Here is a 15,984-nt window from a genome sequence, read left to right as displayed (position 1 = left end):
TACTAACTCATGCTCACGTCATCATCTTTTTACTTTTCTTTTTTTAATCAGCCTTGCACATAGTAATTATTTAAGTATGTGTTTGTATTTTTTGTGTTAATTGTTAATATTTATTTTTACATTGAACAAGAGAGCACAACCTACCGAGTCAAATTCATTGTGGGTTAAACATACGTGGCCAATAAAGCTGATTCTGATTTTGGTTTAAAGATGCGAGAATCAATCCATCATTGTTAGGATTGTGGCATCATGTTGTGCTAGGGTAATTTTTCTTACCCTCTTCCCTGGTGTTTTGCTAGGACAGGGGGCTTTCATTGAGAAAAACATGCCATAATGTCAACATTTGTAGTATCCCCTGCCACTAATTTATTAGTATTTTGAAACAATTTAATTTATAAGTATCTTCCGACACAGCAGGTGGTGCTTTGATTGATTGAGACTTTTATTAGTAGATTGCACAGTACAGTACATATTCCGTACAATTGACCACTAAATGTAACACCCGAATAAGTTTTTCAACTTGTTTAAGTCGGGGTCCACTTTAATCAATTCATGGTACAAATATATACTATCAGCATAAACAGTCATCACACAAGTTACTCATCAGAGTATATACATTGAATGATTTACATTATTTACAATCCGGGGGGTAGGATGTGGAGGGGGTTAGGTTTGGTTGATATCAGCACTTCAGTCATCAACAATTATATCATCTGAGAAATGGACATTGAAACAGTGTAGGTCTGACTTGGTAGGATATGTACAGCGAGCAGTGAACATAGTGAGCTCAGAAAGCATAAGAACAAGTATATACATTTGATTATTTACATTTGATTATTTACAATCCGGGGAGGTGGGATGTGGTGGGTGGAGGGTGTTAGTCTAGGGTTGTAGTTACACCTGTTGGGAGTGCATTCCATATTGATGTGGCATAGAAGGAGAATGAGTTAAGACCTTTGTTAGATCGGAATCTGGGTTTAACGTGGTTAGTGGAGCTCCCCCTGGTGTTGTGGCGGTCATTTACGTTATAGAAGTAGTTTGACATGTATTTCGGTATCAGGGAGGTGTAGCAAATTTTATGGACTAGGCTCAGTGCAAGTTGTTTTACTCTGTCCTCCACCCTGAGCCAGCCCACTTTGGAGAAGTGGGTAGGAGTAAGGTGTGATCTGGGGTGGAGGTCTACGAGTAATCTGACTAGCCTGTCCTGGGATGTTTGGAGTCTAGATTTGTGGGTTTTGGAGGTGCTGGGGTACCAGGATGTGCATGCGTAATTGAAAAAGGGTTGAATGAGAGTTCCCGCTAGAACAGTGGTTCTTAACCTTGTTGGAGGTACCGAACCCCACCAGTTTTATATGCGCATTTACCGAACCCTTCTTTAGTGAAAAATAAAATGTTGTTTTTTTTCAAATTCAAGACAAAGTTATATGTTTTTGGTAACACTTCAGTATGGGGAACATATTCTAAGTAACAAAGACTTAATTTAGAGTTTTTTGGACACTAGGGGGAACATATTCTAAGTAACAAAGACTTAATTTAGAGTTATTTGGTTGGGGTTAGAGGGTTAGGGCCAGGGTCAGAGGGTTAGGGTTATAATGAGGCCATGCCGAATAAAGCATTAAGAAGTACTTAATAATGAGTAGTTAAGAGCCAATATGTTACTAATTTGCATGTTGATAAGCAACTAATTAATGGTGAGTATGTTCCCCATACTAAAGTGTTACCATGTTTTTATACTGGTGCACAAAATGAACCGTGCATGAACATTACCTTGTTCAAAGAACAAAACCAACACAGTGCATAAACTCACAACAAATTACACACCTGCAAATCAGTCTGACTTCTGCTGTTGCCGTATCCTTAATACGCCGATAGGGAGAAGTTTTTATTTACACGATGAGTCGGGTGTGTCTTGACCTCCACCGAACCCCTGAGCCCGACTCACCGAACCCCTAGGGTTTGATCGAACCCAGGTTAAGAACCACTGCGCTAGAATCTTCATGGTGCTTTTGTTGACCAGAAAGGAGATTCTGTAGAGAAATCTTGTTCGCTGGTTGACCTTTTTGATTACATTGGTTGCCATTTTATCACAGGAAAGATTAGCCTCTAGAATTACCATGAATTGATTTACGTGGACCCTGACTTAAACAAGTTGAAAAACTTATTGGGGTGTTACCATTTTGTGGTCAATTGTACGGAATATGTACTGTACTGTGCAATCTACTAATAAAAGTTTCAATCAATCAATCAAAATAGAATGGAACCTAGGTAGGTGACGCTGTCACGTTATAAAGTGTTTCGTCCAACATGTTTCCGGAAAGATAAATGTGAGGTATATGGGGTGGTTGAAAATGTGCAGCATGTACTGATGGAGTGTAGGAAGGGGGACAACAATAAAGAATGTAGCAAGGCTCTAGTGGGATATCTTAAGATCACAGGTTTAATACTTAAAGTATAGTTTATTTTTATGTTATTTTATTTTTTTCTCTCCCCTTTTGTTATGTGTGGTTTTGTGTAAATACATATTTGATAGGTTACAGACTATGTTGGTATATACCGTACAAGGGAATGCGGTAGTAAAATGGATGGATGGAAGTACTCACCCTGAGGATACACACTCCAGTACAGTAGGTGGCGGTATGCACCTATAACGTTGGTTGCGACCCGCCATAAAATGAAGAAGAAGAAAATGTTTCCGGAATGCAAAGCTAGCATGTCCGGGGTAAAAGTATTGTTGTTGTTTTTTGCTTAACATGTGTGTTTTGTGCTTGGATATGAATTTGACGAGTTAATAGTTCGCCACTTCTGAAGAAATAAAAACGATAACCGCCAGCCGTTATGGGGAAAAAGGGCAAGAATGAAAAGAAGGTGAAAGGCGCGGAGAAGACCGCTGCCAAAATGGAGAAAAAGGTTTCAAAAAGGTCCAAACGTGAAGAGGTGAGAAGTAAATGTTAAAGCTGTTTTAACATTAACAATTTCCATTATTATCCGTTATGCTGCCCTTTTTTAGGATTACAACTTTGTAAAATACTATACAAACTAATTATAACAGTTGAATTTTCGGTGGTTTAAGCACCAAGTAGCGGTCATATTGATATTGAAATGGTATTTACACTGCTGAACTTTTCTCTTGTTCCAGGAAGATTTGGAGTCTCTGATTGCTGAATTTCAGAGTTTGGATGCGAAGAAGACCCAAGTTGAGGAAACAGCATGCTCCCCTCCATCACCAAGGTGAGATGTCAAAACATTACAATCCCCACAATTCTTTTACTTGCTAACTTTTGTCTTTCTCTTCGGCTCCAATGAAAACATGACACATTTCTGCGACAACCAAAAAATACCACCTGAAAATGTTTTTTAAGATTAAGATTAGTTTATTTCAAAGGGACAATGCAATTTCATAAAACACATGACTACACATGGTTAAAAAAGCCAGAATTAGCCAGAAGGCTAGTTTTCATCTGTAGTCCCCTGGCCATGATGTAAAAAAGGCAGTTAAAATCAAAATTTCAAAGAAAAAGACAGAAAAAGAAAAGAAGCACACAATACATATACGATATAATTTAAAAAAAATACAACACAACATTTATCATAGCATCAAAACAGGCTCATCTTTTAGTGCTGGCAGCTGTAGGCGTTGATAAGTCAAATTTAAACATTTTTTGTGAAGGCCTTGTATGTTGTGACCAGTTTAACCTCCTCAGGTACTGAGTTCCACACATTTGCACTCCTTACTGATCAGGCCGACTTACCTGAAGTGCTCCTGCGCAGAGGAATATAACAGTCACCTCTGACAGAACCTCGAGTGAAACGCTCATGGCTGTTTCTTTGGCTGATGAACTCTGCCAGAGGATCTGGAGATAATTCATTCAGTACTTTATAGGTCAGTTTTAAGTCTGCAAATGTGTGAAGACTGTCCCAGTTTAAAACACTGTATTTTTTTTTAGAATGGCAGTCATGATAGTGCCTAGGTTTTTTATCCATAACTTTAATTGCTTGTTTGTACAAGATTTCCATTGTTTGTTTGATTTTTAACTGACCAGCCTGAGACCAGCTGGCAAGGCAATAGTTGAAGTGGCTGAAAATCATCGAATGCAAATACCATTTTGCAGCTTCAGTTGACATTTCATTTTGAATTGCACACACATTTGCGAGATTAAACTTGATTATTTTACACAATTTGCCAATATGGGCTTTAAAGGAAAGCTCTGAATCTATTATCAACCCAAGATATTTATATTGGCTGATAATTTGTATTCTTTCTCCATTAATATGTATGTCAGGGTCAGAGGATATTTTTTTTGTTTTAGTTACATACATACCTACAGTTTTAGAAACGTTTAGCTGCAGACAGCACTCCTGCAACCAAGTTGTAACATAGGACATTGTTTTAGTGAGTTTAGCAGCAACAATGTCTTTGGTGTGACCATGAAGGAAGAAAACCATGTCGTCTGCATACGTTAAGCATTAAGCTTCAGGACAAACAGTGGGCAAATCATTAATATAGAGGCTAAATAAATATTTTCAATATTAACTCTAAAAGCCTTCAATTATGTTTATTTATTATAGGCTTACAAGACTGAAATGTGGGTTAGTGGTATGCTGACAGCTGTTGAGATGCATGTTTATCTTGTCTCTCCATTCTTTGCAGATTAAGTGCATCCCTCTCCACTCATCCAGATAAAGATGAGCTCATCCTCTTTGGCGGCGAATTCTATAATGGAAAGAAGGTAAATCCAAAACACTAATAAAGGATTTGTGAAATCAATTACATGCTTTTATCCTGCACTACAACGAGCTAATGCAACAAAATTTCGTTCTTATCTGTACTGTAAAGTTCAAATTTGAATGACAATAAAGGAAGTCTAAATCTAATGCTTGAATTGTGTCAGGGAACGGGATGTAACGATAGGAAAATTTAATATCACGATTATTGTGACTAAAATTTTTCAAGGTATTGTTAAAAGTGTTTAAATAGTACTTATACACTTAGTTAACTCATGTACACAAGCTGTATTTTTAAATAAATAAATAACAGACACAGAAAATACTTCACTTGGCAGAAGGAACATTAAATATTATTTTGTCTTTTTTAAGAGCCATAGATTTGTAATTTGACTGTTTAAATGTTTATCATCCAGGAAATGAACAGAACCACTTTTCCGTGAGTTTAGCAAAGTGCAAGAATTTTACCGTGGGTTATCGTTAATACTTGTTATCGTTACATCCCTAGTCAAGAAGCATCTGAAGGTAACTTAAGGATTTTCATTTATAATGGAAGCTCCTTAAAATATTGTAGTGTTCCGTCCTCGCGGCCATTCCAGAACCACTAGTGAAAGATGAAACCCCTCTCAAACTTTTTACATGAAGTTTTTAAACTCATTTGAAAATATTATGAAACACTAATATCTGCAAAAACGAAAATGTACAGTTAAGTACATGTATAGAAAATACATTTTGTACAGTGGTGACGATGATGATGCATTCACTCTACAGTACAATGAAGTATGTTGGTTGTGAAGATGATTATGATAGGTACACCAAAATGTTCACAGTTCTTTTCAGGCGCCATTTTCAAGACCTCAGTCTTCTTTTTCCGCTAAAGTTGGGTTTTTGGCAATTTCGGCTAAAATTTCAGTCACAGATTAAATCAACCTTTTACTTCTAATTTCAGTTAGTGCATGATTATTTGACTCTACTCAGTTTTATTCTCTAAATATTTGTATAATTTTGAAACAAGTAACTGAAAAGGACATGCAAAGATAAACAAATAAAAGGCTGTTTTTTGAAACAATGGGATTGAACACACATCAGCCAGAATAACATTTTTTACCAAGAGAAAAGAGAAAAAAAACAAAAAACTGCCATTTCTTAAATTATTTTGTTAGTAGAAATGTAAATCCATTTCACTTTATGAAAAAGGTCAATTTAACATTAAAACTATATTAATTTGATTATAAATACATTTTTGAAATGAAAATAAATGCGCTGAGGAAAGAAGTTCTGGTAATGCATAAAATGATCAAATTACGATAAATATTGAACATATTACATATTGTTGTGACCGTGTCTGTTACTTATTTATATACAGACTTGTCGTGTGTAAATAAAATGTTGATGGAGGGTTTTAAAGTTTTGCAAGTGTTTTTTTTATCACCTTTAGGATCCTAAAAAAAAGATGTGTTCTTGTCTCATAATGATTGTGATCGATAGGCAAAAATCCCCAAAAAGTGCAGTTCCCCTGTAAGTATCATTATTAATGGCGAAAGAGGCTGAACATGCTACACACAAAGGACAAAATGAAAGAACTTGTTTGGATATTGTGCTGACATTGTTTCACTGTATAGAGCACTAACAGTAAATACATTGAAAAATGTACTGTTAATACATGTGATTGGTATCTGTATTGGTATCATGTAATCTCACTCATGGATGATTGGTTTTGGCAGCATAACACCTTGGCTAGAACTAAACATCCCTAATATACAATGTATTTTCTTTGTGTTTGCCAAAGTGATGAAAACCCTAAATGTCAGCTGTTGTCCATTTTGCAGACATACCTGTACAATGATCTCTTTTTCTACAACATCAAAAAGAACAGCTGGGTTAAGTCTGAGATTCCCAACCCTCCTCCCCCACGCTGCTCTCATCAGGTACATCACTAGCTGTAGTAAAACGTCATACTATGTTGATCAAAATCTATGTGGCTATGAAGAGAACCATCAAAGTCTACGTTCCCTTTCTCAGGCGGTGACCGTGTCTCAAGGTGGGGGCCAGCTCTGGGTATTTGGGGGAGAGTTTGCCTCTCCAAACGGGGAACAGTTTTACCACTACAAGGACCTTTGGGTGTTGCACCTGGCTAAAAACACCTGGGAGAACATAAAGTATGACACGGCTCATTTAGCTCAATATCATTCCATTGGTCAAACGTCAAGTACACATTTTGCACTGCCAGTGAATTAAAGTTGTTGAAGACATTTCTAAGGTGATGACTTTGCGTGTATGTTAACTATTGTCTAGAGCGCCTGGTGGTCCATCAGGCCGCAGCGGGCACAGGATGGCCCTCATCAAGAGACAGCTGCTGGTGTTTGGAGGTTTCCATGAGAGCACAAGGTAAACAATGTTCATGTATAACAATTGATCAATGAAAAGTGCATAATGTTAACCAGTGATTCTCAAACTGTGGTGCGGTGCGTGGGCTCCCATCTAGTGGTACGCCAAAGAATCACTTTATTCAAAGGCAGTGTTACTGTACAAACTGTGTAATGTTACAATGGCCAACATTATTATATTATTGTTAAAGAAAACATCTGCTTTGTTTTTAATAAATACTTAGCCCTACTATGCAACTGTATTTTAATATTGGTCTTTATGATGATACTTGGAGAGCCAAGTGTTTTCTGAGGTGATACTTGGTGGAAAAAGTTTGGGAAACACTGATGTAATGGCATGGCTATTAAGAAGACCTCTCATTGTTTATGTAATAATAATTATATTTACTAGTGTTTTTACCAATAGTAATTCATTGACTCATTTTATTCTGGTTCTGTTTATCATTTTTCCCTCAAAGAGATTTTATCTACTACAATGACATCCACTTGTTCTCACTGGAAACCTTCTCTTGGTCCCGCCTCTCTGCGTCAGGCACCGCCCCCTCACCACGTTCTGCCTGTCAGATGACCACCACGCCTGATGGCTCAGGTGTCATGATCTATGGAGGATACTCTAAAGTGGTGTGTGTCGATTTGTTTATTTTTGGTAGGGATGTCCTGATACGACTCATTCACTTCTGATACGATACCAATATTGGAGTCTTGAGCATTGGCCAATACCAATATTAAATCTGATACGATATCAGGAGGAATCCAAGTACCGGTACATAACTTTATTATTTTGTAGTGTGGAATGTTAGAAAAGGTTTCGTCAAGTAAAATTTACTCAGAGAACAATGGTAGGTTTGAAAACACCAACCTTATAACAGATTTATGCTTTTGAAGCAGAGTGTTAATTTGTGTTTTGGCGACACCTAGTGGTCACAGTGTTTCATTAAGTTTAGCTCATGATAGTAAATTGTATGATGCGGACATGTTTGTTACTAGATACATACAAATACAATTCTGCTTTGGAGACTTTGTATGTAATTTACAACTATAATTATTTTAAACTTGTTTATATTGACAAAAGTCAAGTTTTAGACTGCATTATTGTTCAATTAAGAACATTTATTAAGTATGTCTAGCATGTGTGATTAGCTGTTGTGTAGCTGCTAGTTCCTAATAGTCTATACCCTACCATGTTTATCTTTTGTAAATGACTTCACTAAAATACAACTTGCATGCTTATTGGAGGATATTTACATGTTAAGTGGCTGTGGCTATCCAGCTTTGCACAAGTAAACCTGCTGCAGTACTGCTTGTATCATAGCTTATATGAGATTTTAGATGCAAGCCAATATCATCCAATACTGATATGAGGCCGATAACCACATTGGATCAGGGCATCCCTAATTTTTGATATTGGAATATGTTTAATAGCCACTGTGTTCACATAGAGACTGAAAAAGGATGTAGAGAAGGGAACCATCCATTCTGACATGTTTCTCCTCAAGCAAGAGGGCAAAGATGGCCAAGGTACAACCAATAGAAACTTAATGTAATGGGACTCTGCCATCTTGTTTTATTTTGCATTGTGAGATTGTTTGTGTCTTACAGAGAAGTGGACTTGGTCCCGGTTGAATCCCTCGGGTAACAAGCCTCCTCCCCGCTCTGGCTTCTCAATGGCAGTGGGCCCTGCAGGGCGGTCTGTGTTGTTCGGTGGAGTTTGTGATGAAGAAGAGGAGGAGACGCTGGAGGGGGACTTCTATAATGATCTCTACTTGTACGACATGGTGAAGAACCGCTGGTACCCTGGTCAGTGCAAGGTAAGCTGCTCGGAATTGAACCCTTTTAATACACAGTGCAAAATAAACACCTTTCCATTTCTGTCTCGGTCTGTTTAGGGTAACAAGATAGAGAAGAAGAAACGTCGGCGAGGGAAGAAGGACGAAGCTGATGGGGAGGTGGCAGATCAGGTGACAGAAGAGAAGGGTCTTCAAGGACCCACTGAAGTCATCAAAGAGATAGTCACAGAAGACGGCACAGTGATGACCATCAAAGAAGTAATCCCTGGAGCTCAGGAGGTGGAGGAAGATGAGAATGAACAGGAGGAGGAAGAGGAGGATGGTAAGAATCCATGCACACTTGTCACTGTATCAATGTAAGACAACATAACTTTAAATCCAGATGACTCAAATTTCACTAACAAGTTTTCTTTATGTATTTTTTACTCCTAAAAATAATTCTGGCAGTCATTTTCCATAATATGCATTAGTTTTTAAGGAATGGGTAGATATTTAACGATATTTGAAGGTGGAATGCCCCACTTTCCTTGGACAGACTCAGACCCTTTTGGTGTGACGTCATCTACAGAACTGGAGCCCATTTCCTCACATAGACAGTGTGGATAAAGACGAATACAACTATTTTTTGATCACTTAATTGAATGTTCCGTCGGCGTGGTTCATGGATACTTCCAAACTGATACGGTTAACATTATGAGCAAAAAATAAATCTAAAAGAATCTGTATTTTTGGACTTGCGTGCTCTTCAATCTCCTCTTCCATAGAAACCCTATCCTGTTTCCTCATGATCTTTCAGCATTCCCTCAAGCATTACCTCAGGATCGCGTTTGGCTCGAGTCTTTCGAATTTTTTCCATCCAAACTCAGATCAAAACCCTTCGTCTTTGAAGTCTGCATCATTACAATGATTGCTACAACTTAGACTCATCCTGCTTGATCTATATATATTTCATAATTCCTTCAACTTCTGCACACAAACATCGTAATTTGGGATGTACATTCACCAAAACACATTCTACGCAACATGAAATGGCCTCCAGTCTTCTGTCGATGAAATCAGCAGGCAAATGCAGGCCCGCCCACATTTTGGAGTTTAAAGTGGGCGTTCCAAAATAAGCTGAAACTCTTTAGAAAACAATCTTAAAATCACTTCTGTGTGTATTTCGGGGGAATTTTACATGTAGACATAATTTTTAGGTCCAAAACTATGAAATAAGTGCCAATGTTGTCAGCATTAGTGGGCCCTTAAACGTTTACATATTTTCTGTCCGAGCAGTTTACTCTTGGCATTATACTGTAGGTGGTCCTCAGGTTACAAACAAATGTCATTCCTAAGCTGCCTTGTAATTCAGAACTTGTACTTAAAAAAACACATAAGTCACTCACGGTGTACATAGAACACATGAAGGACATACAATACACAAATAAAAAAAACAAATGAAACTGTAAAAGAAATGTGAGAATGATTCCTTACCTTTTATCTCTGTGGCTTATTGGGAAGAGGGAGCTGCATAAGCTGCCAAGGTAGGGGGTACAGGATCACTTGCACCTTCTTAAATTATTGTCCCAGGCTAGTCTGGAAGGATAACCTCCTCTTCTTTCTTAAAATAGTAACCCAGTGGTTCACTGGAATACAGCAATGATTCTGGTCTACCAGCCAAAGCACTGAAACCTTTTCATATTTTAATGAGACCAATACGCTGCTTAGTTATTACTGTTGCTTCTTTCATAGGAGCAGATCCTTTAACATTCTCAAGGCTATTATCTTTAACCTTAATGATAGTTGCGACAGTTGAGCGTTTGACACCAAAAGCGCAGGCATTTTTCCTCTGTATGACTTCTTTATGAAGTCCATTTTTATTTCCAAGTCAACGACTTTCTTTTTCTTTGACCACGTGCCGCTAAAAGAAACCGGTAGACATATTAAGGTTCAAAGAGTTAACTAATAAATAAAAAACCATGGTGCTCAAATTTAAAAGCAACATATCTTTACCGCTCTCTTAAAACTTCTCAGTACTTTTTCTTGGTGTGGAGCAAGAACTTAACATATTTTTTTGAGCGTTAAACCATCTATTGGTCTTTTGAGAAGAGTTTGTATCAATTATTTTCTTTTTGTCAGCTCCTAACTGGTTGTATTATTTAATCCAAGTGATGAAGGGTGATCATTTTACTACTGTTATGTAACAATAGAAATATAGCTAAGGTTTAGAAAATCTAATTAACATTTCAGGTTGTAACTGGACAGATTTGGCTGATTTCATGTTCCTCCTTTCAGATACAGCGTCAGTTCTTGTGGAGCCCTGCCCACGGTCCAGCGCCATGGCAACAGTGCGTCAGGGCAAACTCTTCCTGTACGGCGGGATGTTTGAGGTGGGCAACCGGCAGTTCACCCTTAACGACTTGTACTGTCTGGATCTTCACAAGATGGACCAGTGGGATGTGTTGGTTGAGATGGACCCAAGTGAGTCAAGACAACCTGACTAAACAATCATCTGAATTCTAATCTGTTTCACTTCAGCAGGAACTCCCTTGATGCTAAAAAGGCCTGTGAGTTTTGAATACATTTAATCATTCTCTCTCTTTAGAGACCCAGGAATGGCTGGAGGAGTCTGCCTCAGAGGAGGATGATGATGATGAAGAAGAGGAGGTGGAAGGAGGAGCAGAGGGAGGGGAAGAGGAAGAGGAGTCTGATGAGGAAGGCAAGGAATTATTAATCCATTATTTTGTCGTTTTGGTCATTTTTCATGTACAGTAAATGGCAACATAGCGTTTGACTAGTGCTTGTAATCAAAATGAAAGTAGGCAAAAATAGAGTAGATTAGAATACAAATTAAGTCAATATGAATTTATCAGAAAGTGCAATGTGTAAACATTGCCGATAAGATTGTAATAAGTCTATTTAGACATACACTAAAAGCCCACTCCCCATTTAAAACGATGCAATTTAACTTGAAGAAAAATACGGACAAATAAACTAAAAAAGGGTTTCAGTTCTGGTCGTTAGCCTTTGTGGGTGAACAGAGCTTTTTGGTTTGTGTTATAAAAAATTTCCGACATTATTGCATGTTTTTAAAACTTATAACCTCGCCACCACCACATACTGTATTTAGTTGCAATCTATGGGAAACCCTGTATATCTATATAATATATACGTATGTGTATATATGTTTATATTTATATATATATATATATATATATATGTGTATATGTACATATATACACATGTATACGTAAATGTATATGTAAATATATATTAATATATGTACGTAAATACATCATGTTTGTGTGTGTGTATATGTATTTGTGCATATGTATGTGTATATATATGTATGTGTGTATGTATGTATGCATGTGTATATATATAAAAAACATAAGATAATACATTAAAATGTTGTAAAGTAAACAATGCATGTAACAAAAACTTTTATTTTGAGCATAAAAGCATGTTTAAGTATTTCTAAAAAATTTACCAAGTTATGAAAGAACATTTTTCCTATCGAGCACTTCTTGTAAAACTGTGTTGAAGAACACACTGTTTTAACACAAAGGATGTAGTCGTCAGAATAGAATACCATAAAATATTTTATTGATGGGTTTTACTCTGTGTAGAGCTTTGCATCCACAGGACATCTTAAATTAACTTTGCTATCTGATGTTTTCCACTTGTGCTAAAGTCACTTCAATATTAATTTAGATGATCACAATCATAAAAAATACTCTGTCCAGATGACAATGAGCACCCTGCAGTGAAGGACGAGGAGACGTTGAGCGAGTACCAGGCCCGCACTGAGCAATACTGGATAGGACTTGCTCGCACCAACATGGGCCCTGATGCCAAGGATAAAAAAGTCGCCAAGGTCGCTGTAGCGATGGCTAAAGTCTTCTATGAAGACCATTTGGAGGACGCTTGAGTGTGCCTTGTAAAATATTTGTATGTTTTATACAAAATAATGTAACTGTTGGATATTAATCACAATCAATTTGACCACAGATTTTTGGTACCTGTTGTCTATACATTATTATTTCTGTTAAAGGAACAAAAGCCTCAGCTCCACATTGCAATTGGAGTTTGGATTCATTTTTAGCGCTTCAGGTTTTGATTCCAATCACAGGATTGCTTGCTGAAAGCCCAAATACTGTCTGGCATGAATTACTGATGCGTTGGGAAAAAAAGCCAGCTAGCTAACAGGCGAAAATACCTCACAAGAATATAATACACAACAACCTTCCAGCCCAGAACCTGGTGTTTTTTCTCTCTCTCTTTTTCTATATACACTGGTTCACCAACCAACTCCCAACTAGTACTGTACCAATGTTGTTGCTGTTTTTGGATTGTCTTCACATCCTGTCAGTTCTCAACCAGATCCAAGCAGCCGTCTCTCCTCTTCTCTTTTGTCCTCTTCGTCTGTCCCCTCTACAAATGTATACAGTGGGGTGGTATTCCAAATAAATACAATAAAAAACAACACAATCCCAACGTGAGACGTATTCTAACACGTGTTGCAGTAAATCTGTCATCATCATCTAGTTCCATCTTCTCGCTGAAGGTTGCATGTCATGGTTCGCCAGTATCAGTTTTTTTTTGTTTGAGTTTTTGACATATACAGCCACCAGAAATACAATCCAACACATATTATATATTCCCTAAGAAATAAATAATCAGTCAAATAACATTTTCTACCGCTTGTTCCTTACGGGGTCGTTGGAAGTGCTGGAGCCTATTGCGCCTGGGTGCGACAGACAACATTCACACTCACATTCATTCACTAGGGCCAATTTAGTGTTGCCAATCAACCTATCCCCATAGGCCGTTTCTTCACAGCAGCAAAGGCGGCCCGTTTCCAAGCCACAGCTGGAGTGAAGTCGGGGAAAAATAGAGATCCATATAGGAGAGCGGGGAAGCTTTGCCAGCCCGGAGCAGAATCTAGTTACAAACTTGAAATAAGTTCACCTGTGTTCAAGGAGGTTTGCCATCCTTTGGCCTGCCACGCAGGATGAGTTTCAGCACATCTTGCAGAAGCTGGACCGGAAACTCAGTCTGGCGGGGGCCTTCGCAGCCCTCAGGGGAACCACCACACATGCATTATTCCACCTCGAGTGATCTTCCGGATCTTCACACTTTTTTGTGAGTAAATCCATAATAGTAGTTAGCTTTTTAATGCCTGCACGGAGGTCGGTTAGCTCGCTAGAGTGAGTATTGCCAGAGCGCTCCAAGCTAACAATGGCCTCGCCTGGGATGAAAGTTTGCTCTGGAATGGCTCCAGAGCAGCTGCCATCTCCCCTCTAACCGAGACTGAAACAATGGACTCAAGTTTACCAAAAATATCAGTGCGCATTTTGTCCATCCTTGTTCTGAATTGGCGACAGATCTTTTCGGTGAGTCAGGCTCTGGCATACTTGTCAACCTTGAGACCTCTGAATTTGGGAGATTTGGAGGTGGGTGGGGTCGGGTGGGCGGGGCCGGGGTTAAGGGGGGAGGAGTATATTTATAGCTAGAATTCACTTAAATTTAAGTATTTCTTATATATATATATATAAATAAAATAAATACTTGACTTTCAGTGAATTCTAGCTATATATATATATATGTATTTTATATATATATATATATATATATATATATATATATATATATATATATATATATATATATATATATATATATATATATATATATATATATATATATATATATATACACACTACCGTTCAAAAGTTTGGGGTCACATTGAAATGTCCTTATTTTTGAAGGAAAAGCACTGTGCTTTTCAATGAAGATAACTTTAAACTAGTCTTAACTTTAAAGAAATACACTCTGTACATTGCTAATGTGGTAAATGACTATTCTAGCTGCAAATGTCTGGTTTTTGGTGCAATATCTACATAGGTGTATAGAGGCCCATTTCCAGCAACTATCACTCCAGTGTTCTAATGGTACAATGTGTTTGCTCATTGGCTCAGAAGGCTAATTAATGATTAGAAAACCCTTGTGCAATCATGTTCACACATCTGAAAACAGTTTAGCTCGTTACAGAAGCTACAAAACTGACCTTCCTTTGAGCAGATTGAGCTTCTGGAGCATCACATTTGTGGGGTCAATTAATCGCTCCAAATGGCCAGAAAAAGAGAACTTTTATCTGAAACTCGACAGTCTATTCTTGTTCTTAGAAATGAAGGCTATTCCACAAAATTGTTTGGGTGACCCCAAACTTTTGAACGATAGTATATACAGGTATATATATATATATATAAAAAATAAATACTTGAATTTCAGTGTTCATTTATTTACACATATACACACATAACAATCCTCTACTCATTGTTGTATTTGAAAGTGCAATGCTTTGCAGCCAGTAGCACAGCCTTTGAAGGAGCATTGGTATGGGCAGCATCTGTGAAATTAAATTTGCAGGAAAGGAGTGAGTTTAGGGTTGAATTTTCCATCCTCGTTCTATTCTCTTTCACTCGTCGTCGCCATGACTGCCTCTTCTTCGTTCTTCTGCTTCGTCTCCTTGTTGTGTGTGCAGTTGTGCACTCTCCTAAAGCCGTAGATGTAATAACGTGACTGGGCCGGCACACTGTTTATATGAAGGAAAAGCGGACGTGACGACAGGCTGTCCTTTCTCAGGTCCGCACGGACCTGGAGGGAGCGTGCCTTAAGTCCGGCTGGAAATCGGGAGAAATTCGGGAGAATGGTTGTCCCGGGAGATTTTCGGGAGAGGCACTGAAAATTTTTTCGGGAGGGTTGGCAAGTATGGGCTCTGGAGAGGCCTGAGGCTTTCCACCTGGTATACTGTAGGATTTCCTTCGAGTTCACAAGTAAAAGGAAGGAATAAATTGTGCAAAACAAATGACTACAATGTAATTTGATAAAAACGACTGACGTTGACAAAAAGTGCTATTAAAATATATAAAAAGTCACATTCCGTGGAGCCACTGCTAAACACGTCCCACACCTTCCACATGTTTATTCTCCTTTACAATAAGCCACTATATGTTCATACAGTATATCTGGCACTTACAGCAACACAGCGGTGGTGGTACTAACAATCTTACATTATACCTCATGTATCCTATTCTTACAAGTTT

The 15,984-nt window shown here is 37.9% G+C and overlaps 1 protein-coding gene across 1 annotated transcript; it reads left to right on the top strand.

The window, feature by feature from the left end:
* The first annotated feature begins 2,435 nt into the window (after positions 1 to 2,435).
* On the top strand, positions 2,436 to 13,558 carry klhdc4 (kelch domain containing 4). The gene is made up of 13 exons (XM_062036000.1): positions 2,436 to 2,934; positions 3,137 to 3,228; positions 4,649 to 4,727; positions 6,552 to 6,650; positions 6,745 to 6,881; positions 7,018 to 7,110; positions 7,568 to 7,730; positions 8,549 to 8,627; positions 8,709 to 8,917; positions 8,996 to 9,218; positions 11,171 to 11,356; positions 11,481 to 11,594; positions 12,622 to 13,558. The coding sequence occupies exons 1-13, from the start codon at positions 2,836 to 2,838 to the stop codon at positions 12,804 to 12,806; spliced, it is 1,758 nt and encodes a 585-aa protein (XP_061891984.1). The 5' UTR covers positions 2,436 to 2,835; the 3' UTR covers positions 12,807 to 13,558.
* The last annotated feature ends 2,426 nt before the right edge of the window (positions 13,559 to 15,984 follow it).

This window comes from Entelurus aequoreus, linkage group LG24 (genome assembly GCF_033978785.1).
Source record: "Entelurus aequoreus isolate RoL-2023_Sb linkage group LG24, RoL_Eaeq_v1.1, whole genome shotgun sequence".
Classification (NCBI taxonomy): Eukaryota; Metazoa; Chordata; class Actinopteri; order Syngnathiformes; family Syngnathidae; genus Entelurus; species Entelurus aequoreus.
The sequence above is the reverse complement of the archived record's forward strand: the minus strand, read 5'-3'. Positions and strand labels throughout refer to the sequence as shown.

Excerpts from the sequence above, each read along its gene's own strand:
- klhdc4 (XM_062036000.1), top strand. The coding sequence starts at position 2,836 with ATGGGGAAAAAGGGCAAGAATGAAAAGAAGGTGAAAGGCGCGGAGAAG. Across the intron at positions 2,935-3,136 it reads AAAGGTCCAAACGTGAAGAG|GAAGATTTGGAGTCTCTGAT; the intron begins GTGAGAAGTAAA and ends CTCTTGTTCCAG. Across the intron at positions 11,357-11,480 it reads GTTGGTTGAGATGGACCCAA|AGACCCAGGAATGGCTGGAG; the intron begins GTGAGTCAAGAC and ends CTCTCTCTTTAG.